The sequence below is a fragment of the Harpia harpyja genome, chromosome 4 (assembly GCF_026419915.1).
Source record: "Harpia harpyja isolate bHarHar1 chromosome 4, bHarHar1 primary haplotype, whole genome shotgun sequence".
NCBI classification, from domain to species: domain Eukaryota; kingdom Metazoa; phylum Chordata; class Aves; order Accipitriformes; family Accipitridae; genus Harpia; species Harpia harpyja.
The window spans coordinates 30,184,265-30,201,475 of NC_068943.1; the positions used below are offsets into that span (position 1 = coordinate 30,184,265).

At 39.7% G+C, this 17,211-nt stretch overlaps 1 protein-coding gene across 6 annotated transcripts in view; it reads right to left on the reverse strand.

The window, feature by feature from the left end:
- ENOX1 (ecto-NOX disulfide-thiol exchanger 1) overlaps positions 1–17,211 on the reverse strand; it is a 370,436-nt gene that overhangs the window by 60,144 nt on the left and 293,081 nt on the right. For all 6 annotated transcript variants that reach the window (XM_052786075.1, XM_052786076.1, XM_052786074.1 and 3 more), the window contains 2 exons: positions 13,647–13,753; positions 10,241–10,358 (listed from right to left, as the gene is read on the reverse strand). In XM_052786075.1, the coding sequence (XP_052642035.1) occupies positions 10,241–10,358; positions 13,647–13,753 (225 nt within the window). The remainder of the gene's footprint in view (positions 1–10,240; positions 10,359–13,646; positions 13,754–17,211) is intronic.

Here is a 17,211-nt window from a genome sequence, read left to right on the forward strand (position 1 = left end):
TAGGTAAACCTGTGTGTAGGTGGGTTACTGATGGTTACTTCTTAGGATTCAGAGTAACTGCTATATTTTTATTCAGACTTAAATAATAAACACTGGCATTTACAAGATGCCTGGCTGCATTGCTGCTGTTGGCATTTGAACTAGGAATTGCATTCAGGCCCAGCAGCACTGTAACAACTTGGAAAAAAAAATCTGTAGGACTTACAAATATGAAGAAACTGTCATTGCTACTTGGAAACAAACTTGACAGTGTGCACGTGAATCCCTCAATTTGTCACATTCATTAGGGAAGAAAGGGTTGCTCTGATTATTTTAAGTGACTGTGGTGGTTTGAATTGTTCTGATTTACGATAGGCAAATTTTGTTCGTAAACGTAAAGCGCTTTCTATAAATGTGAGGATAAACCACTTTTGTACAAAATTCTATTGCACTTTAAATTGCAGGAGAGCCTTTATCCAGCTAGCTATCTGACCTTGTACTGGATTGGAGGGCTGACCTAATTTTTCTTTTAAATTTGTGCATAATACTCAAACACATGCTCAGTTACTTTGGCCTTAGATAAAAACGGATCTTAAATATGGGAATATGTTTTTACCCCTTTAGAAGGCATAAGCAAATGATCACACGAAGCCTGTAATTTCTTGACTCTCACATACAGAGACAGCATTTCTTGAGCCATTTATCACTTATGTGAATGGAAGGGTGTCCAGAAGAGCTGTATCTGCAAGCCAAAACCTCCTTTTCTCCCCTCCCTCCTGCCTCCAGCATATTCAGTATCTGCAAATAGAGGCCACTGTGCTTCTCCACAATTTAACATGTTTAGTAGGTATTTTCTCAGCTACTGAAAAATAAAATGTGTTGCAAACTTGCAGATGACAGGGTTCTACAGAGCTTAGTGGTACTTCCAGTCCTTTCAGAAACAGACAATTAATGGAAATTTGCAAAAAGCGTGTAACTTTGAAGAGATAACTGTGAAATACTCCTTGTACCAGACTTTCTGGGTAAGCCACTGCTTAGGACTTTGTATCTGTGGGTGTTGAGCAGAAGGTGAGTGCAAACACTCCGAGCAGCAGGCAGCAGCTTGTGGGATCAAGGTCTAACAGCACCAGCACCTCAAAACCCATCAACAAAACATGACAAGACAGACGACTATCTGATAATCAAACGACATGGGGAGGGCTATTGCTTTTTATCATGTTCTTCCTTGACTGTTCAGGGCGCTCACTTGTCTCCAGAGCTCAGACAAATTTAAGAGGGAAGACAGTCTATGACTGACACATGACAAGGAAGCAATGAAGAAACTGGTGTTGTGGACTAGCAACCACCCAAATCTCTTCAGAGAGATCCCTGGTTGACATGGGAGGTGGGCACTTGGCAGTTGCAGAAGCAGCTCAGCAATCACTGGATACAAGTGCTGTAAAGACATGGTTGGCACAGTTCTTGCACCTGATGAAACTTGCAGTGCATTGAATATGTGGAGGGCTGAATAAATAAACAAAAAGGTTTAAAACTATTTTGCCCATTGAAAGACAAAAAAAAAAGGCAATTAGAATTCCTCCTAAATAAAAAAAAACCAAACAAAACCCAACAAAACAAACCGCCTTTCTTTTAACACAGAAGAAGAATTTTCCTCCTTTAGAGTTCTGTACGCTGGTGTTCAAGGAGTTACATGCTGGAATTAGTGAAGTGGAATAAAATGGTGTGGTTTTGGTATGGTATCTAGTTCTTCAGTCTGTCATCTCACATCCTAGAGGACTGGTTTTTTGTTTTGTCTTCTCTCTGCCGTGAATCTAAAACCAAATAAGACTAAAAGAAGATCACTCACCTCCAAGCAGCTTTGAATCCACTTGGCTTTCAATTTTATGAACCAAATCCTTCAATATATTGGTCACAGAAATGCTGTACTATGGATACGTGTCATTAGTAAGAAGCTTATTTTCTTGAGATGGTCTTTAAGCCAAAACCAAAGAGCAGGACATCATGAAACTCCTCTGAATCTAAGATTTATTGACCAAAGTAAAGCAGCGTCACTAATTAGTAGTAGTTTTGGGAGTTTCTGTGGCCATCTAGCTTCAAGCTCTTCCAGCTCTGCTGGGTGTGTTTTTAACTCCTGACATGCAACCACATCACAGACTGCCAGTCAGCTGGACACACAAGGAATGAGAAGCTGCACGCTTTGAAAAGGAAGCTTTTAATGCTTTGGAAACTTCAGCCAGTCTTGCACGTCTCATGACATAAGGATGCTCCCCAAACCTGCAATTATGAGTTTAGAAGCTTGCACTGACATTGGAAAAGACTCTGCTTTCTGATCATTATCTCCTCTGACAACTTAGCAATGGCTGATGTTTCTTGGATTTAACAGTGGATAAGAAGGTACCTAAATCTCCACCTCAAGCAATATCTGCAAGCTTCTCTAATGTGCTGGGGTGAAAAGGGTTTCTAAAAACAACAGGGTATGAAGGGCAGCATAATTGAGAAAACCTAAAGCCAAGAGCTTAGTTTAAACAATAGTAGAAATGATCTTTCATTGGAGGTCAGCAATGGGGTTTAGGCTGAAGCCACTCTTGAAGGAATCTGTTCTTTATGCTCTGTTCAGAATCAACCATCTTCACTGTTATAAATAGGGCTCATTCTCTTGATGGCTAAATAGAGTAAGAGCACAAAAGCTTTATATTGGAGAGGGGACTATAAGGAAGGTCACTTTATAGAAAGCATGAAGTGTAGTTTGGAGAAGAATGCTAATACCAGCTATATCAGATTGCGAGGAAGCTGAAAACAGCATATGTTCTAATATTGTCTTTTATTGATTTTGCTGCCGACATCCCACTTCAACAATGTTACAGCCGCACTTCAGGAGTCTTAATGGAGGGGGATGGAGAAAATCAATATACAGAGCTTGCTTCTGCTCCCATTGAAGTCAATGCGAGTTTCATTATTAACTGCAATGAGCACAGGACAGAGTTCAGACTGTTTTGTCACTTTGTGTTTGTTTTTTCTTTCCTTTTTATTTAACCTCCTAAGGGGCAACGTGTACTGTTATCCTATGTTTTAGAAAAGTCCCATTTAAACAGGGCAGCTCCCTAGCAAACTGCAAGTCTACACATTCACAAATGATGTTCTGCTTTATGAAACCTAATGAAAAATTATAGCCTGTATCCTGAACTGGGAAAGTTATAATAAAAGATATAGGATTTGAAATAAATTCTAATAACAAAATCATTTCTTTCTTAAAAATATTTTCATTCAGATATAAAGCAAATAAAAACAGTTGAGCTTTCACTGACTTGTAAAATATTACTTTGAATGTGCATTGTTTGCTCTATTACAAATGGAGGGGATGCACCCAAACTTCTTTTCACTACTATTTTAATGTTATTTACACAAAATGAAATATGCTAAAATTATCTCAAAAAATTATAAGCATCATCTTCATTCCAACAACATGCTGTTAATTTTGTTCTAGCATGAACGCAAAACATATTTTAACATGCTGTCAAAATGAGATACTAAGAATGTCAATAAAATGACACTAAAATAAATGTAAATTTAGATTGCTGTCACAAGTGGCTGCTTGGTTTTGTGAAGATGTTAGGTTGCTATAGCATTTTCCATAGCAACTTTGCATCTTATTACATAAATAAACCCTCAGTGTATTTAAAGCTTACTAAAAACAGGATTAAATCTATTCTCATATGTAATGATCCTGCATAAAACCTTATCAGTATGAAATACCCAGAAAACATGATAAAATGTAATCTAGATAATAGTATTTCTGGCAGTTGAAAAGCATCAAAGCACAACAGACTTGTTTTGTAGTAAAAGGGACATCCTCCTAAACCCCATATTAGGAAAATGCCTTTGAAGTGTCCGTTCCCTCTAAAAATTGAAAGTTAGGTTAACCCCTTCACTGCTGCATCCACAGGACCAGCACACCCCTTCATCCTCCAGCCGACGTGTCGTGCACGATCCAGAGGAACTGGCCCAGGACCTGGGACAGGACAAGGCTGTCTTTATTCCCCAGGGAAGACAGGCTTGGCAACTACCTTCAGCCCCGATTCATCAAGGCTAAATTCAGCTGCACAAGAAGAATTATTAGAGCCAAATGGACTTAAAACCAGGGGCATAAAATTAGGCCCCTGCCTAGATGCCTCCTGAATTTCAGCCTATTTTTGTAAAAGCTGTGGGAAAAATGGAATGCATTTTAAGGCACAAAATTGGAGTCTGCCTGATGATAACAGCTCTGAACTGGCACACTGTGAAAGACGCTAGAGCAGACTTTTCCCGGCGTAGAGGGAGTAATCATCTTGTGCTGGTTTCTAGTGATCATCCCTGATGCTCTCAGGGAGCAAAGCTGATTGTCTGCTGTGTCCAGAGCATTTCCATTCAAAGGGAAGTTACTCCACTCACATTGCTTAAAAGGGTTGTTCAGCTGTCTTCTCCGGCCAGAGAGGGGACCGTGTCAGTACGGTGATAATTCAGAGCTTCAGATTTTAAATACGTTCTTTTCTTCGAGATTGCTTATAAAACCTGGTTAGTATCTTCTGTTAGCAGGGTTTATTTTCCTCTTCATATGCCTTTATATGTTTGTTACCGCAGGGCTGATTATGACACCAGCTGCTGGTGGCTTTGAAATGGTATTGATTTATTTGAGGAGAAAAGCAATGCTAGGCCATTAATTTCTAAAGTAAATACATTTTGTTATTTTACATTATCTTTATCAGCAAGTGTTTAAAAGGAAAATGGGCAAATTATGGGCTTGTTAAATACCAGTACCACTTTCACAAAATTTGATGGCTAAAAGCTATGGCATGGAGAGGTAATGACAGAAAAATAAATCAGACTTTTGTTTAAAATAAAATCTCCCATAAACCCCCAAAGATTAGACTTACAGGAAAGGAAGAGAGAAATATCTGATTCCTGGGATCAGGAGGAAGAAGAAGATCTGCCATGAGATCTGCCGTGACACTGGGCCAGTTGGAAGAAAAGGAAGAGCAAAGCTCAGCTCCACACAGCTGGGGCTCAGCAATTTCTATTCAAAGTTGTAACAAGCTATATAAAGCTTCCCTACCAGTTTAATCCAGCTATAAAACTCAGTTTCCATTCCACGTGTGCATCTCTGCATTCACACAAGCCTTAGAGAAGGCAAAAAGAGGATTGAATTGCAGAGAAAAGATGAATAAGCACCACACAGATCACTTTGGTGTTGTTTCAGGCTTTCCTTGAAGACTTGCCAGGCTTGCAACTTTCAAGATAGACTTATGAACAATGTCACAAAGCCTGTTTTATGCTGTGTGCACCCCGGTGTGATTTTCAAATACTGACTTTCACAAGGACTTACGCTATTCTGTGAGATGGACTGCCCGCTCTTCAGCCTGTCTCCTATGGCAAGTGAATTAGCTGATGCTGCAAACAGGACAGATCAGTTCAGGAAAGCATTAAAGATCCGGGCTACTGTTGAAGACAGAAAGAGCTTCAGTGTTTAAGGTGGGCACTACTTTAGGTAGGTTTGAAAATCCTGTCTTAGAGGGTGTCGTTCCTGACTCGGAAAGCAGCGCCAATCTTACGTGCTCAAACTGGGCTTGCACTACATAACTTGCGATTTACTATTTGCATGCAGTCCCTGCGATGTTATTACGTTACTTCATCACAGGCGGTGAAACGCTCCAGGGGCCCAAGGAGTGGCTATTGCAAGTCTGCTGAGCTGGAGACAGCCCTCGACCAACGCGCTTAGCATCCACGTGGACCGAACAGGCAGCGGCTGAATGAAAAGAAGCACCGTTGCCTCCATTTGATAGTAGGGAACTGAGATAACAGAAATTCATTGATTAGTCCAGGCAGGGGGTATGTAGCAGAGCTGGGATTTGGCCCAGAGCTCTGGGATCCCAGTCAAAAGCCTTAATCACGCGACCATCCTTCCCGCATCCCTCTGCAGGCACTGTGCATTTCTTTCTGTTCCATGGTGCCAGCTGCAGTCTCTCACTGAAGTTGGAGTTGCTAGAATTAATGGCACGTCACCGAGAACTGCAAAAGGAAGAGATTAACCCACCTCCCCTTAAAGTAAAATTACAGGTGCCTTCTAGGCATAAACCAAACTTCAGCTCTTTTCTACAACATGCAGCTTCACTTCACTAATTCTTAAAATTACTTTGGAGGCTTTTACATGTGGATCCTTACTCCCGGTGCCAGCAGGTGGGAGATGAAGCATCCATAAATCCTGATTGTTCTGAAGATTTTCGTATATCCTCTAGACTCCAGCGCTGAATCCTTTTTTTTTCCCCTTGAGCTAATGCTTCAGTAGCTGCACCTTGACTTTCAAATGTATTAACTGAGTTGCCAATCATCGTTATTATTTTTTTCTTAGCAATCTCCCAGCTTTACTTCAGCAATCCTCTTGTCCCTTTCAAACTCCAAAATCCACATTGCAGAAAAATCACTGTTTAAAGGCTGAATTTTGGGGGGGGGGGGGGGGGGGAGAGAAAATCATTTAAAAGAATAGCTGATTCCACAGACGAGATTCATTCAGTCTCAGGTTAGCCTTTTGCCAGCTTTCCCCATATTGCAAATGACCTTTAGTCTGTGAAACCAGATTTTCCTATAAACTAGGCATGTATGATAGTTCAGCCAACTTATTGGATTCCCTGGGGGGCTCTTTGGGGAGCCCTTACAGCAGTTTGAGATGTTCTCCAACAGAACAAGCAGGTAGCGATGCCTTCCTTTTCCTTGAAGACTCAGCTTGGACACAATAGAGTACTAAATAAGTCCAAGGAGAACAACCTGTAAAACACCTGGAGGAGCAGAAGATCTTTGTGCAGGAGGCAGTGCCCCAGCCCTACAACACAGACTAGAGGGTGGAAGACAGGTTCAGGAGACTGGAGGTCCCAATTCTTTTCCCAGCTCTGCCACTGAGTCACTGATATCAGTAAATCAAGTTCATAAACAACTAGAAGAGCAATTGGCAGATGAAAGAAGAGGATTTGAGTCTAGAATGGAGTGACACACTTGGCAACAAGTCCCTCTGGAGCTGTTCTGCACTGTCGCAAGTAGCAAGCAGCAAGCCCAAATCGTCCCAAACAAATGGCTATTAGTAGATTTCTAACATGCACCATGACTTGACCTCTTGCATGACCTAATATCTTGCACAACTTGAAGAAAAAATGCAAGCCATTCTTAGTAACAGCTTTTTCATCATCTACCCCAAATCCCCAGAACTTATTGTGCACAAGGGCCTCAGCTTACTGTAACGTTCCTCTGAAACCTGAAGTCCAGCAATTCTGGATAAGCATTCGGGCACTGAAGTCCTTTTGCACAGCCTCAGGGCTTAAATGTGTTGCACTGCGTTTTCAAATGCTGGGGCTGGATTCCACCGTCTTTTTTTCACCGTGATGAATAGGTTTCTTTTCAGATATCCTAGAAGAGAGTTTTCATTCTAACCAGTCTAGCTGTGAGGAAATGTGACACACTCAGCACCACACTATTTAGATGCTCACAGGAGTGGAGTTATTTCTGAAAGAAAAAGGCTTGACTAACAGAAGAAATTACACTGGGAGACTCCTGAAGCTACACTTTACCAAGACAGAATGAAGTCTTAGGACCCATTCTAAATTGGTGAATTAATTAAGCCTTCTTGTACTAGGGGTGATTTAACTAGGTGAACTAGTGAAAAAAGACCTGACACAGGTGTTGGAGCCTGGGGGAATCTCTGTCACCTGTTCTAGCTTTGGGGATGGCAACTTCCCAGGAGTCTTGTTCCCACTGTCGAGTAGGGCAGGCTGAAAAATAACGTCCTCAAGAAAATCGTTGGGATGGCAGGACGGGCAGTCCAGAAGTCTGGAACTATCCAAATCAATTCATCATGTCTCATTGCTTCAGCCACTTTCAAATTTAGGGTTTTAGGCCTTTATGTGTGCATGCTGTCCTTGAATTGAAGAGGCACAATATCTTCTCTGTGTTATTCAAGCCTTGCCCTTCCCATTGTTAAGCATTTAGACAAACATTTAAAGAAAAGGGGTTAAAAATAGAGAAAGTGTCAATGTTTTCTCACTGTGCAGAATTGTTTCTTTGTGATAAAAGATTCTTTAAAAGACATTCTTTGTAGAACAGAGGTTACTGTGAATACAAATAGCCACTCCAGTGAGATAAAGAGGTAGTTCTGGAATGACATACTCAAAAAGAATGAAAAAAAGAAAAAAAGAAAAAGAGAAGGCGGCCAACACAAATAGTAATTTAAAAAAAAAATGCTAGAAGAAAGAAGGAGGAATCACTTCTCTGTACATAAAAATGAAAAAAAAAAATGTCCTTAACTCACTTTCTTTTCATTTACCAATGTTTTATACCCAATAACTTCATTGCTTTAACTCGAAGTTCCCTCTATTGTCAATGACAGAAGAATCAAATGCACTTGCTTTAGTTGAGAGTGTAATGTTGGAAGAAGAAAGCTACAAAATTAATTTTAGAACTGGATGACTCTATGTATGCAGCAGGCTGGATCAACTCCACTAAGATCAAGAGGATGATGGATGGTACAATGGCCAGTGATGGACAAGTACTCAAGTGGATTCATACTGCTAAATTTTGATCTAGTATGCAACAGAATACTGGATTTGCTGGTGTTATCACTGAGGGGACTCAAGTGCCCACATTATAACAATGCATATAAACTGAAGTTGTTTGGGATGGAATGCTGTAGAAATATCCGACATGAAAACTTTTGATAGAAATGTCCCTTTTCATGGAAGAAAACCAAACACGCTTCTAATTCGTGATGTCACAAAAAGAATGACCAGCATAGTTCTGCCCTAACCATGAATGTGTTAAACCTAGCTGAATTGATAAGTATGACAGTTCAAAACATCATTACTCCTTTTCTGGCGTGCAGGCTGTGGGTATTTCTGGCTCTACCTTCCTGTTGTTAATTCTAATGACTTCCCTCCATAAGAGTGGACACAGTCAAGGTAAAATGATTAGACAATCATAAAAATTTCTGATTGCTAGCAGTGATTTGTCTGCAGCGACCCACTGTCTCCACTCCAAACATTCTGCTAATGGTGTCTAGAAAAATTCAAATCCACACAATTAGCCAAGCTAAAATTAAGGCTGCCCTTTACAGGTTTTACTCCAGGAAAACTATTAAGTCTCCCCTCAAGAGAGATGTCATAGTAAAAACTTCTTTGCCAGAATGACATTCCTTCCGTTGGTCTTTCTCCTTCTGGAGTCATTCAACCTCACACAGCATCTTGTCACAGGAGGAGCCAAAGAGCGTTTCTCTGTATAAGCTTGAATCAACACTTTTGTGCTGGCATACAAGGACTTGAAACCACTGAACAGATGAAATTCGTTCCTTTCTTAATATGGCGCCTGTATGCAATGGACTAGATCAAAATTATCCTCATCATCAGACTCTCACTTTCTTTCCATACTACTCCTGCCTTTACCTTCCTTAAAGCTCACTGCTGGCTGGCAGCTCCCAGTTGTGCTTTGGCTTCAGCTTCTGTAAATTTTCTTTCTGAAGATGAGTGTCTAAACAAGCAAACCCTTGTTAGCTACTCACAACTTTATTATGTCAAGAAATCAAGCAAAGCATCCATCCAGATCATGTTACCAGTCAATAATTCAGGCAGCTTCTGAGCCACCTCTTGGTGTCCATCCTGGATAGCAGAGTATTTGCAGAAGGCTGAAAAAGTTGCTTTTCTTTACTTGTGTTACATGCGCCCTTGTTCTTTCTTTCATGATAGCCATTTAACGAGTATCAAATTAATGCAGTATGCAGTACCATATTGTGAAATACGTACCCTTAAAAGTTAATTCCACAAAACACACAGTTAAAATGGTATGGTGTATTTGTGAGAGAGCTTATAAACTATTACGTATCTGTTGAAAAGAAAGGTAAGGCTTAGAGAATACTGGCCAAAACATAACTTCAACTGGTCTCATAATAAGACATTGTTACAACCACGGAATGAAATACTGCCATGCAAGACTGCAGAGAGTGCACTAAAGAAACATAATGCTTCCAGCCAAGGGCAAAACTGAAGAATTTTCATCATTTTAGATCATAGCAGGTGACAGACACCTCCTAGAGACAGCCTGCATCATGCAAATAACTAAGTTATGAGAGTTTAAAATAAGATACTGTCTTATATAATCATCTATTAATATGTCACTTGTCATATGTAAGTTTTTGCTTGCTTTTAAAAAAACAACAGGTGTATATACTTGATGTTATAGAGGGCTTTGGCTTTACCTGAATCATCTACTCTCAGCTTTTTACTGGGATTGTCACCACTGTCATCATCGGACATTTCCATCTCCTCTTCCCGGCGGATTCCCATGAGCTGTTCACTGTGAGCATTTCGAAGCTCCTAAAACCCAAAATGACCTTTTGTCAGTGTTAACTTCCATAAAGACATTATGTATTATTTAGTATCTGTTTTTAATACTGCTCTGATTTTAATTATGCATCATTTATCATTGTAATCATATTTATTTGTATATGAATATTTATAACAACAGTAGCACAGGGAATTCTTCCTGTGAAAGAATGGAGTTTATCAAAGGTAACACTCAGGGAAAAAAAAGAGAGAAAGTGAGTCTCCACGTCGAGTGATCTTTAGTTCTGCCAAACATAGGAGAATGCTTGAACAGCAGGGATAATGCTAAAAATTGTGTATAAAGCAGACTGATAAAGAGATTGTTGGCCTGCTTAAGGTAGAGATAATTCTTGCTTCTCTCTGCCACTTGGGGTAGGATTCACCCGGCCAAGCGTGGGGGTCTCCATTAAACAAAGTCATACTAACTACACCCTAAAATGCCTAGTTCTCTCCGCTGATGGTAAAGGGAGCCGAGGGCAGCCAGTGCCGATGGAGCGCTCTGTACCAGAGGTGCCCAACGCTGGCCGAAGGAATCTCCCCCCCCCGCCCCTATGCCCAGATCGCCTCGGATTTAAGAGACTCAGCCCCATCACGCCGTCCTGAAAATCTCTGCGTCTTGATCCCACAAGGCGTGCCGGTCTCTGGGTGACCGCCGCAAGGGCAGGCGGCCCCTCCACATCTCACGAGGGAAATGATGGGCAGGCAGGCGGGCTTTGTGGGAGTCTAGACGGTCTTTGTTCAGGGTAGAAAAGCCGGCGCGGGTGTAGCGGCTGGCTTTTTAACGGCAGCGCCGAGAAGATTGAGAGGACTCTATTTTGTCCTAATAATCCTGTCAGGTGTAACACGGGGATGCTGCACCGTGATTAGTGTAGGCCTTTTCAGTCCACAGACAGCTAATTTTTCTGCCGACAAAGAGCTTAATTCCCAAAGAGGTGGTTTGAAATCTTTGAAACAAGGAAGAGTCGCGTGGAAGGAGGAGACAGCATTGAGGAGTCCGACCACTGCTCCGCGCAATTAACAATAAGCTGTCAGGGAGGGACTGCGTGAAAAAAGGGAAGGCGTTCCCCTTGAGCTGTACCCTTGGTTCATCGGCACATCTCAAATATTCTGATAAATGTATATGTGTCCACTAATCCCAGCAAAGGCAAGGAGGCTAATTAGTGGGCGTGTTATGTGAGAATAATTTCAAATTTTTAAAAAAGTGATTAAAAAGCTAGATTGTCAACCAGTGTCTCATGCAATCAGAGGCACCTCTGGAAGAAATTAGCAAGCCATTTCTTAATTCCTTATTGGAAAAGGCCACCTGCATCTTTTTCCTGGGGAAGTATACTGCATACATGAGCAGACATCCGCTTACATTTACTCCCTCTTTAGGGGATAAATGTCCTTGATGCATCAATGTCTACATTATCAGCAAAGCCAATAACCTTCCATGGAGAGTGTCTATGTATATGAGTGATTGCTCTGGGTTTGGGTTTCTAGCAAAGTTTTCCTACATTCAGAAAAATAGGGAAGGTGATCAGGCAATTAAACAGATTAGCAGATAATGTCACCATTAGAAAATCTGATTCAAATCAAAGATGCCATTTGGTACATTTCCATCATATTTCACATCTGAAAGACAGGCATTTCTGAAAAATATTGCTTTAGCGAGAGCCTTCACATGTTTTTCAATTGTTTTTGTTGTCCTCTTCTTAGAAGAACAAAAGGCAACAATATTTGAAAAAATGAGTAGTGAATTAATGTTTCTGGAAAGTCCAACTCTTACACATTTCAGTTTATTAAAGATTTAGAAGCCAGCAAATGAATGACACACCATATCCCTTTACAGAAAGTTAGTTCAAGAAGGGATGGTCTTAGTATAATTGAAATAATCTAGTAGCAAATCATATTTTCATACTTCTCTAAAAGATAAGGCAAACATCAAATCCCAACTTCCCAACTTTCAACTGAACACAGGCTTTATCCACTACTTATATGAAATATTTGTGAACAAAATGCAAAATACAGTTTGTACCAATAAATTATGCTAACATTTTATTTTAAGTGTCCCATTATTGTGAAGTCATTTGGTATTCACCATAATAGCACTGATAATAAAAAATTCATTTGGTATTCATGTGGATGTTACATTTAGTGCCATTGGTATTCAACTGTAATTTAGCATTAGTTAATGGGCACTTAAAATGTTATCCAAATGATTTATATCACAGCACTTTAGTGTTTCTCAAACTAAGTGTACAACACTTATTTTACAAGTGTACTACAAAATAATTAAATAAGTGCACCTTACCTTCTAAATTTTTTATTCTGAGACAGAGAAAAATCATTTAGAGGACTGTGATAGTAACAATCAACATACTGTACTACATGAAGGTAAACCAACTGTATGCAAGTTGCTAATATTAAAAAAAAAAAAAAAAGGAAGAAGAAAGAAAGAAAACAAAGACAGTGGTACTTACTTTTTAAAATACAGGCTCATAGCGTATATACTGAATTAAAAACGAAAGCTGGATGACCAAAACACAGGATGAGGTCTAGCGCTTCCTTTGCTGCCACTCACAGCAAGGGGAGTTAGAATCCCATTTCCTCTGCTCATGCTTATGACAGTCACACATGCATGGTCCCACACTGCTAACTCTGTGTGGTAGTATGATTACATTTATACTGGTTTCTTTGCAAGCATAATACTTAGAATCAATACAAGTGATGTATCTACTTTTTTAAAGATAAACACGAAACAAATGGGAAGGAGTATGTCATAATTCTGGACTTAATATGCTTAAGTCATTACTTAGGAAAGAAATTTTCTATTTTATTTTCAGGCAAAGTCATCGCATAATGACCATATGATGGCACAACGAGAAAAAAAAAATCTGTGCTATGGAATACTTCTTTTAAAAACAGATCATGGTGACGCCTAAGAAGATATTTTTCAGAAATAATTCTTAATTCTATCCTTAGTTGAAAATATTGTTCCTAATTTCACTACTTCAGTTCATTATTTTAGATAGCAAATATAATCCTCCAGTGATTTCCCAAATTTTGCATGAAAAATAAAAACACATTGCTCTCAATGTTATTTAATGACTATTATCATAATGAGAGCAATGGGAGCAATTCACGCTGTAGATGAGACTGTATAATGGCCAGTTGATTAACAGCTAAAACGGTAGCCGTAAATATTGCTGAATACACTATGTCCAGCTACAATCACACTCGTTCTGTGTCAATCCAGCTGTGAGATGATGGATAGAAAATAATAATAAAATCACCAACCTCAGAATGCTTTCGCCAAATGTCTATGTTCTTTCGCTGGGCTTTCGAGAAATGGTCCCAAGCTTTTTGTCTGGTAGAAGCGTTGAAAACGGCGACAATCTGCTCAACTTTGGTGAACAAGGAAGTCAAACAAGACAAGCAATTTATGTTGTGATCACTATAGAGAAGCAAAGCAAAGACACTAGGAGTCTATGGATGATGTCATTACTGAAACAACATCATCAATATCCATCCAATGATGTGTCTTTTGTACTTACATTTTACCAATGTTGGAGATGTCTCCCTTCAAGTCTGTCTCCATAACTTTAGCCTACACAACTGATAACTATGTACCAAAAACCAGGCATGCAGCTGCTTCCCCGTGATGGCTGCTACAACTCTCTGCGCAGCCACGTGCCTTTGCGTGTGTGGCTACCGAAATGACACTTGAGGCGTAAACGTGACACATGTTCCCCTGCGGCAGCTGTGTACAGATGAGCAGGCTGTACAAATGAAAACGCGAAAGGCAAGCAGGCTCTGCTTTGAAGGGTGACTATCTGATAGTGGGAATTTGTCAGCAGACGGGAAGGGCTAAACCGTACATTAATGCTGCATGCTGTAGCTGCAGCTGCTGCTTCACTTCTATTTAATATAAACGGGCTCACCTGTGGTAGATCATTCTGTCCTCTGTCCATGGCCTATGTATGTTTATGTGCATGAACAGTCGTGGTTTTGTACATGTAAGATGAAGAAGAGATGTGAAATGGGCTTCCCTCTTTCAACTCTAATGAATTTGTTCTGAAGCCAGACATCAATATTTCGGTCAATTATCTAGGACAATTAAGATCCTCAAGTTTTTAGCTACTTGTTCATCCTAAATCAGAAACTTTTCTCCCAACACTCTTTTCTTTCTCTTCACATCAGTTACAAGCAACATTGTCCTTCCACAACAGTGACCTGCTAAGAAATGATTTGACCAAGATGTAAGGTGCTTTAATCCCAGCACAGTTAACTGCAAGACCACCAAGAAATCCAGATTTTCTACAAATGACCTGGGCTGTGCTCCTGAGAGAGCAGCTGTGCCGACCTATGAACTCAAACTGAAAAATCCTTCAACTCTTTGACAAGGTTCTTGGCTATTTATCTCTTTAGATTCCTGGGCTGAAATGACGTCCACTGTTTTGTAAAGCTGCAGCTTGCAGCATCTCCCTCCCACCTCTTTCATTGAGAAATGGTGGCAGGAGTGCTGTAATGCCCTCTGGTCTTGTCTTTCATCCAGTTGATCGATGGCTGCTCTCCTCCTCTCAAGTCACAGATGTGGAGGATCTTATTATACATAACAACCCATCTTTCCTAAAATGGTGAGCTCACCTAGTAATGTATCTTTCACCTCTAGATCTGAAAGTTAACCCCACTCTCTTGAATAGGAGCATATTTCTACTAGTCTCTTTTTTTTAGCACTGTTGCAGGTTGCTTTCAGATTCAGGAAGATTACAACATTTTGAATCACATATGGAAGTTTTTCTTTGCAGTCATCAGGGCTGGTTAATTAACTTCTAAAGCCATAGAAAATAAATGTAGTCTTTTAAAATTAATACTTATATGTAGTTTATACTAAAGAAGGTGCCTTAAAATTACTGGGATGATCTGATCCATTTGTGATCCACTCAGGTTTTAATAGCAGATGTGATAATTTCAGCCTATTAGAACTTGCTTGGAGTGAAGGGTGGATGTATCAAGGAAGTTATGTTGTGTATATTTATTCAATTAATTTGAAAAGAATGAAAATGCTAAAGCACTCTATTATTATGTGTATAGAAACTGAGGCTAGAATTTAATTACTATCGTTGTGTTGATGACCCAGGTGCTCATAAAATCTTGCTTAATTAACAATCTGGTTTTAGTTTGCAAGTGGAAATTCAAGTAGGAAAGATTCACAAAGCTATGAGGAAGAACTGGTTTGCCATTTTCCACTAGTAGGTATTAATAAGATCATTCAAATTTTGAAAAACATTTGAACTTTAGTGTTTAATTTCCATTCTGTGAACAGGTGCTAAGATTTATCAAAAGTCATTATCTGATCATTTCAGAAGCTCTTCTCAATGGAAACACAAGCTAGGAAGATGTCAAAGAGTTTTTCTTGCATAACTGCAGTAGACAAAGTGAGCAGAAAAAGGATCTCCTTCACTTACCTAACTTTTAGGAATTAAAAAAAAAATAAAGGAGGTAGGATACTATGAGTACTAATTGCTAAAAATCAAGGCATTTGAAGAAACTTTATTCAACAGGCAGCTAGGGATAATAAAAAAAAGGAAATGTAGAGGAGAATATTAAATTAGTACATATCAAAGACCAACATCCCACTACTCTGTATTCAAAGAAAGTGTCAATGTACGTACAGCAATTTCAATATACACAGCTATCTAGGCTATGAAGTGTTACATACACCCACAGGTAACACCCAAATTAAAAGGTCTCCAAGCATTACATTAGAGCTAAAGAGCAGCCAAGGCCATGGTTTGACAGTACAGGAAAGTGGTTTCTCATCTCCTTGTACTGCATCAAAATGCTGCATTCATGTGTTATGAGATGGCAATCCAACATAAACCTGTTCTGTCAGTTCACATTTGTTTGTAGGTTAATTCATGTTGCATCAAGATTCATTTCTTCTCCCACAGACACTCCGGAAGCCTAAAGCTGGCATAACTCCTGCGCTCTGGGTAATTGGAAGACGAGACATACTGTACACACCCCTGATCAGGATCAAATTTGTATGGGTAAGTGATCCAGCAACACACAGCCCATAAGGATGGTAGATTCATCCCTAAGGGGAAGCCAGAAGAGTTCATATCAGCTGAGAAAATCTCCAGTTAACTCATTTTTCCCCCCACGTCTGGGTAAGATTTGGCCAAAGAGTGGCCCCAGACTTTGGGCTGATATCCGCAGAATCTGAGTGAAACAGTTGTTCTCGGTCCCACTGCTGACCATGGCTTTCAGACTATTTCCTGACCTCCAGAAAGAATAGTCCAAAATGAAATAACAGATCATATCTACCTCTTTAAGGCACCTTGAACTCTAGGAATCACTGTACTCTCAACTGTGACTGGTAAGTAGAATTATTAAGTAACATGAAATATTCATTGTGAAACATCTGTTGGTAAGTTCTATGCTATATCAAATTTTCATTGACCATATGCAAAGCTGTTTCCTTACTAAATTAGGGTTTAAAAAAACGCATTGTTCTGGAAGGATCCATACCACGTCATTGTTTTTCCTATCAATATAACTTACAGGATGTAAATAATTGCATCTTTCCTAACGACTTATTCTGCAGCTGGTAATTTATGTGGCGTATTTCAGACAAAGGATTATTATCTAATTGTTTTTCTGCTGAGTTATAAATAACCAAAAAGACCCAAACAACTAAGCCTAGAGTGATATGCAAGTGTCAATGTTTAACAAATGCGATGTAACAACAATACACTTTATTAGAGGTGCCAGCTCATAGTAAGCATTTTAAAGGAAAGTTTAAACCTCAGTTTCTGTTGCCATAAAACGTTACCTGAATAGGCTATTGTTATAAAAC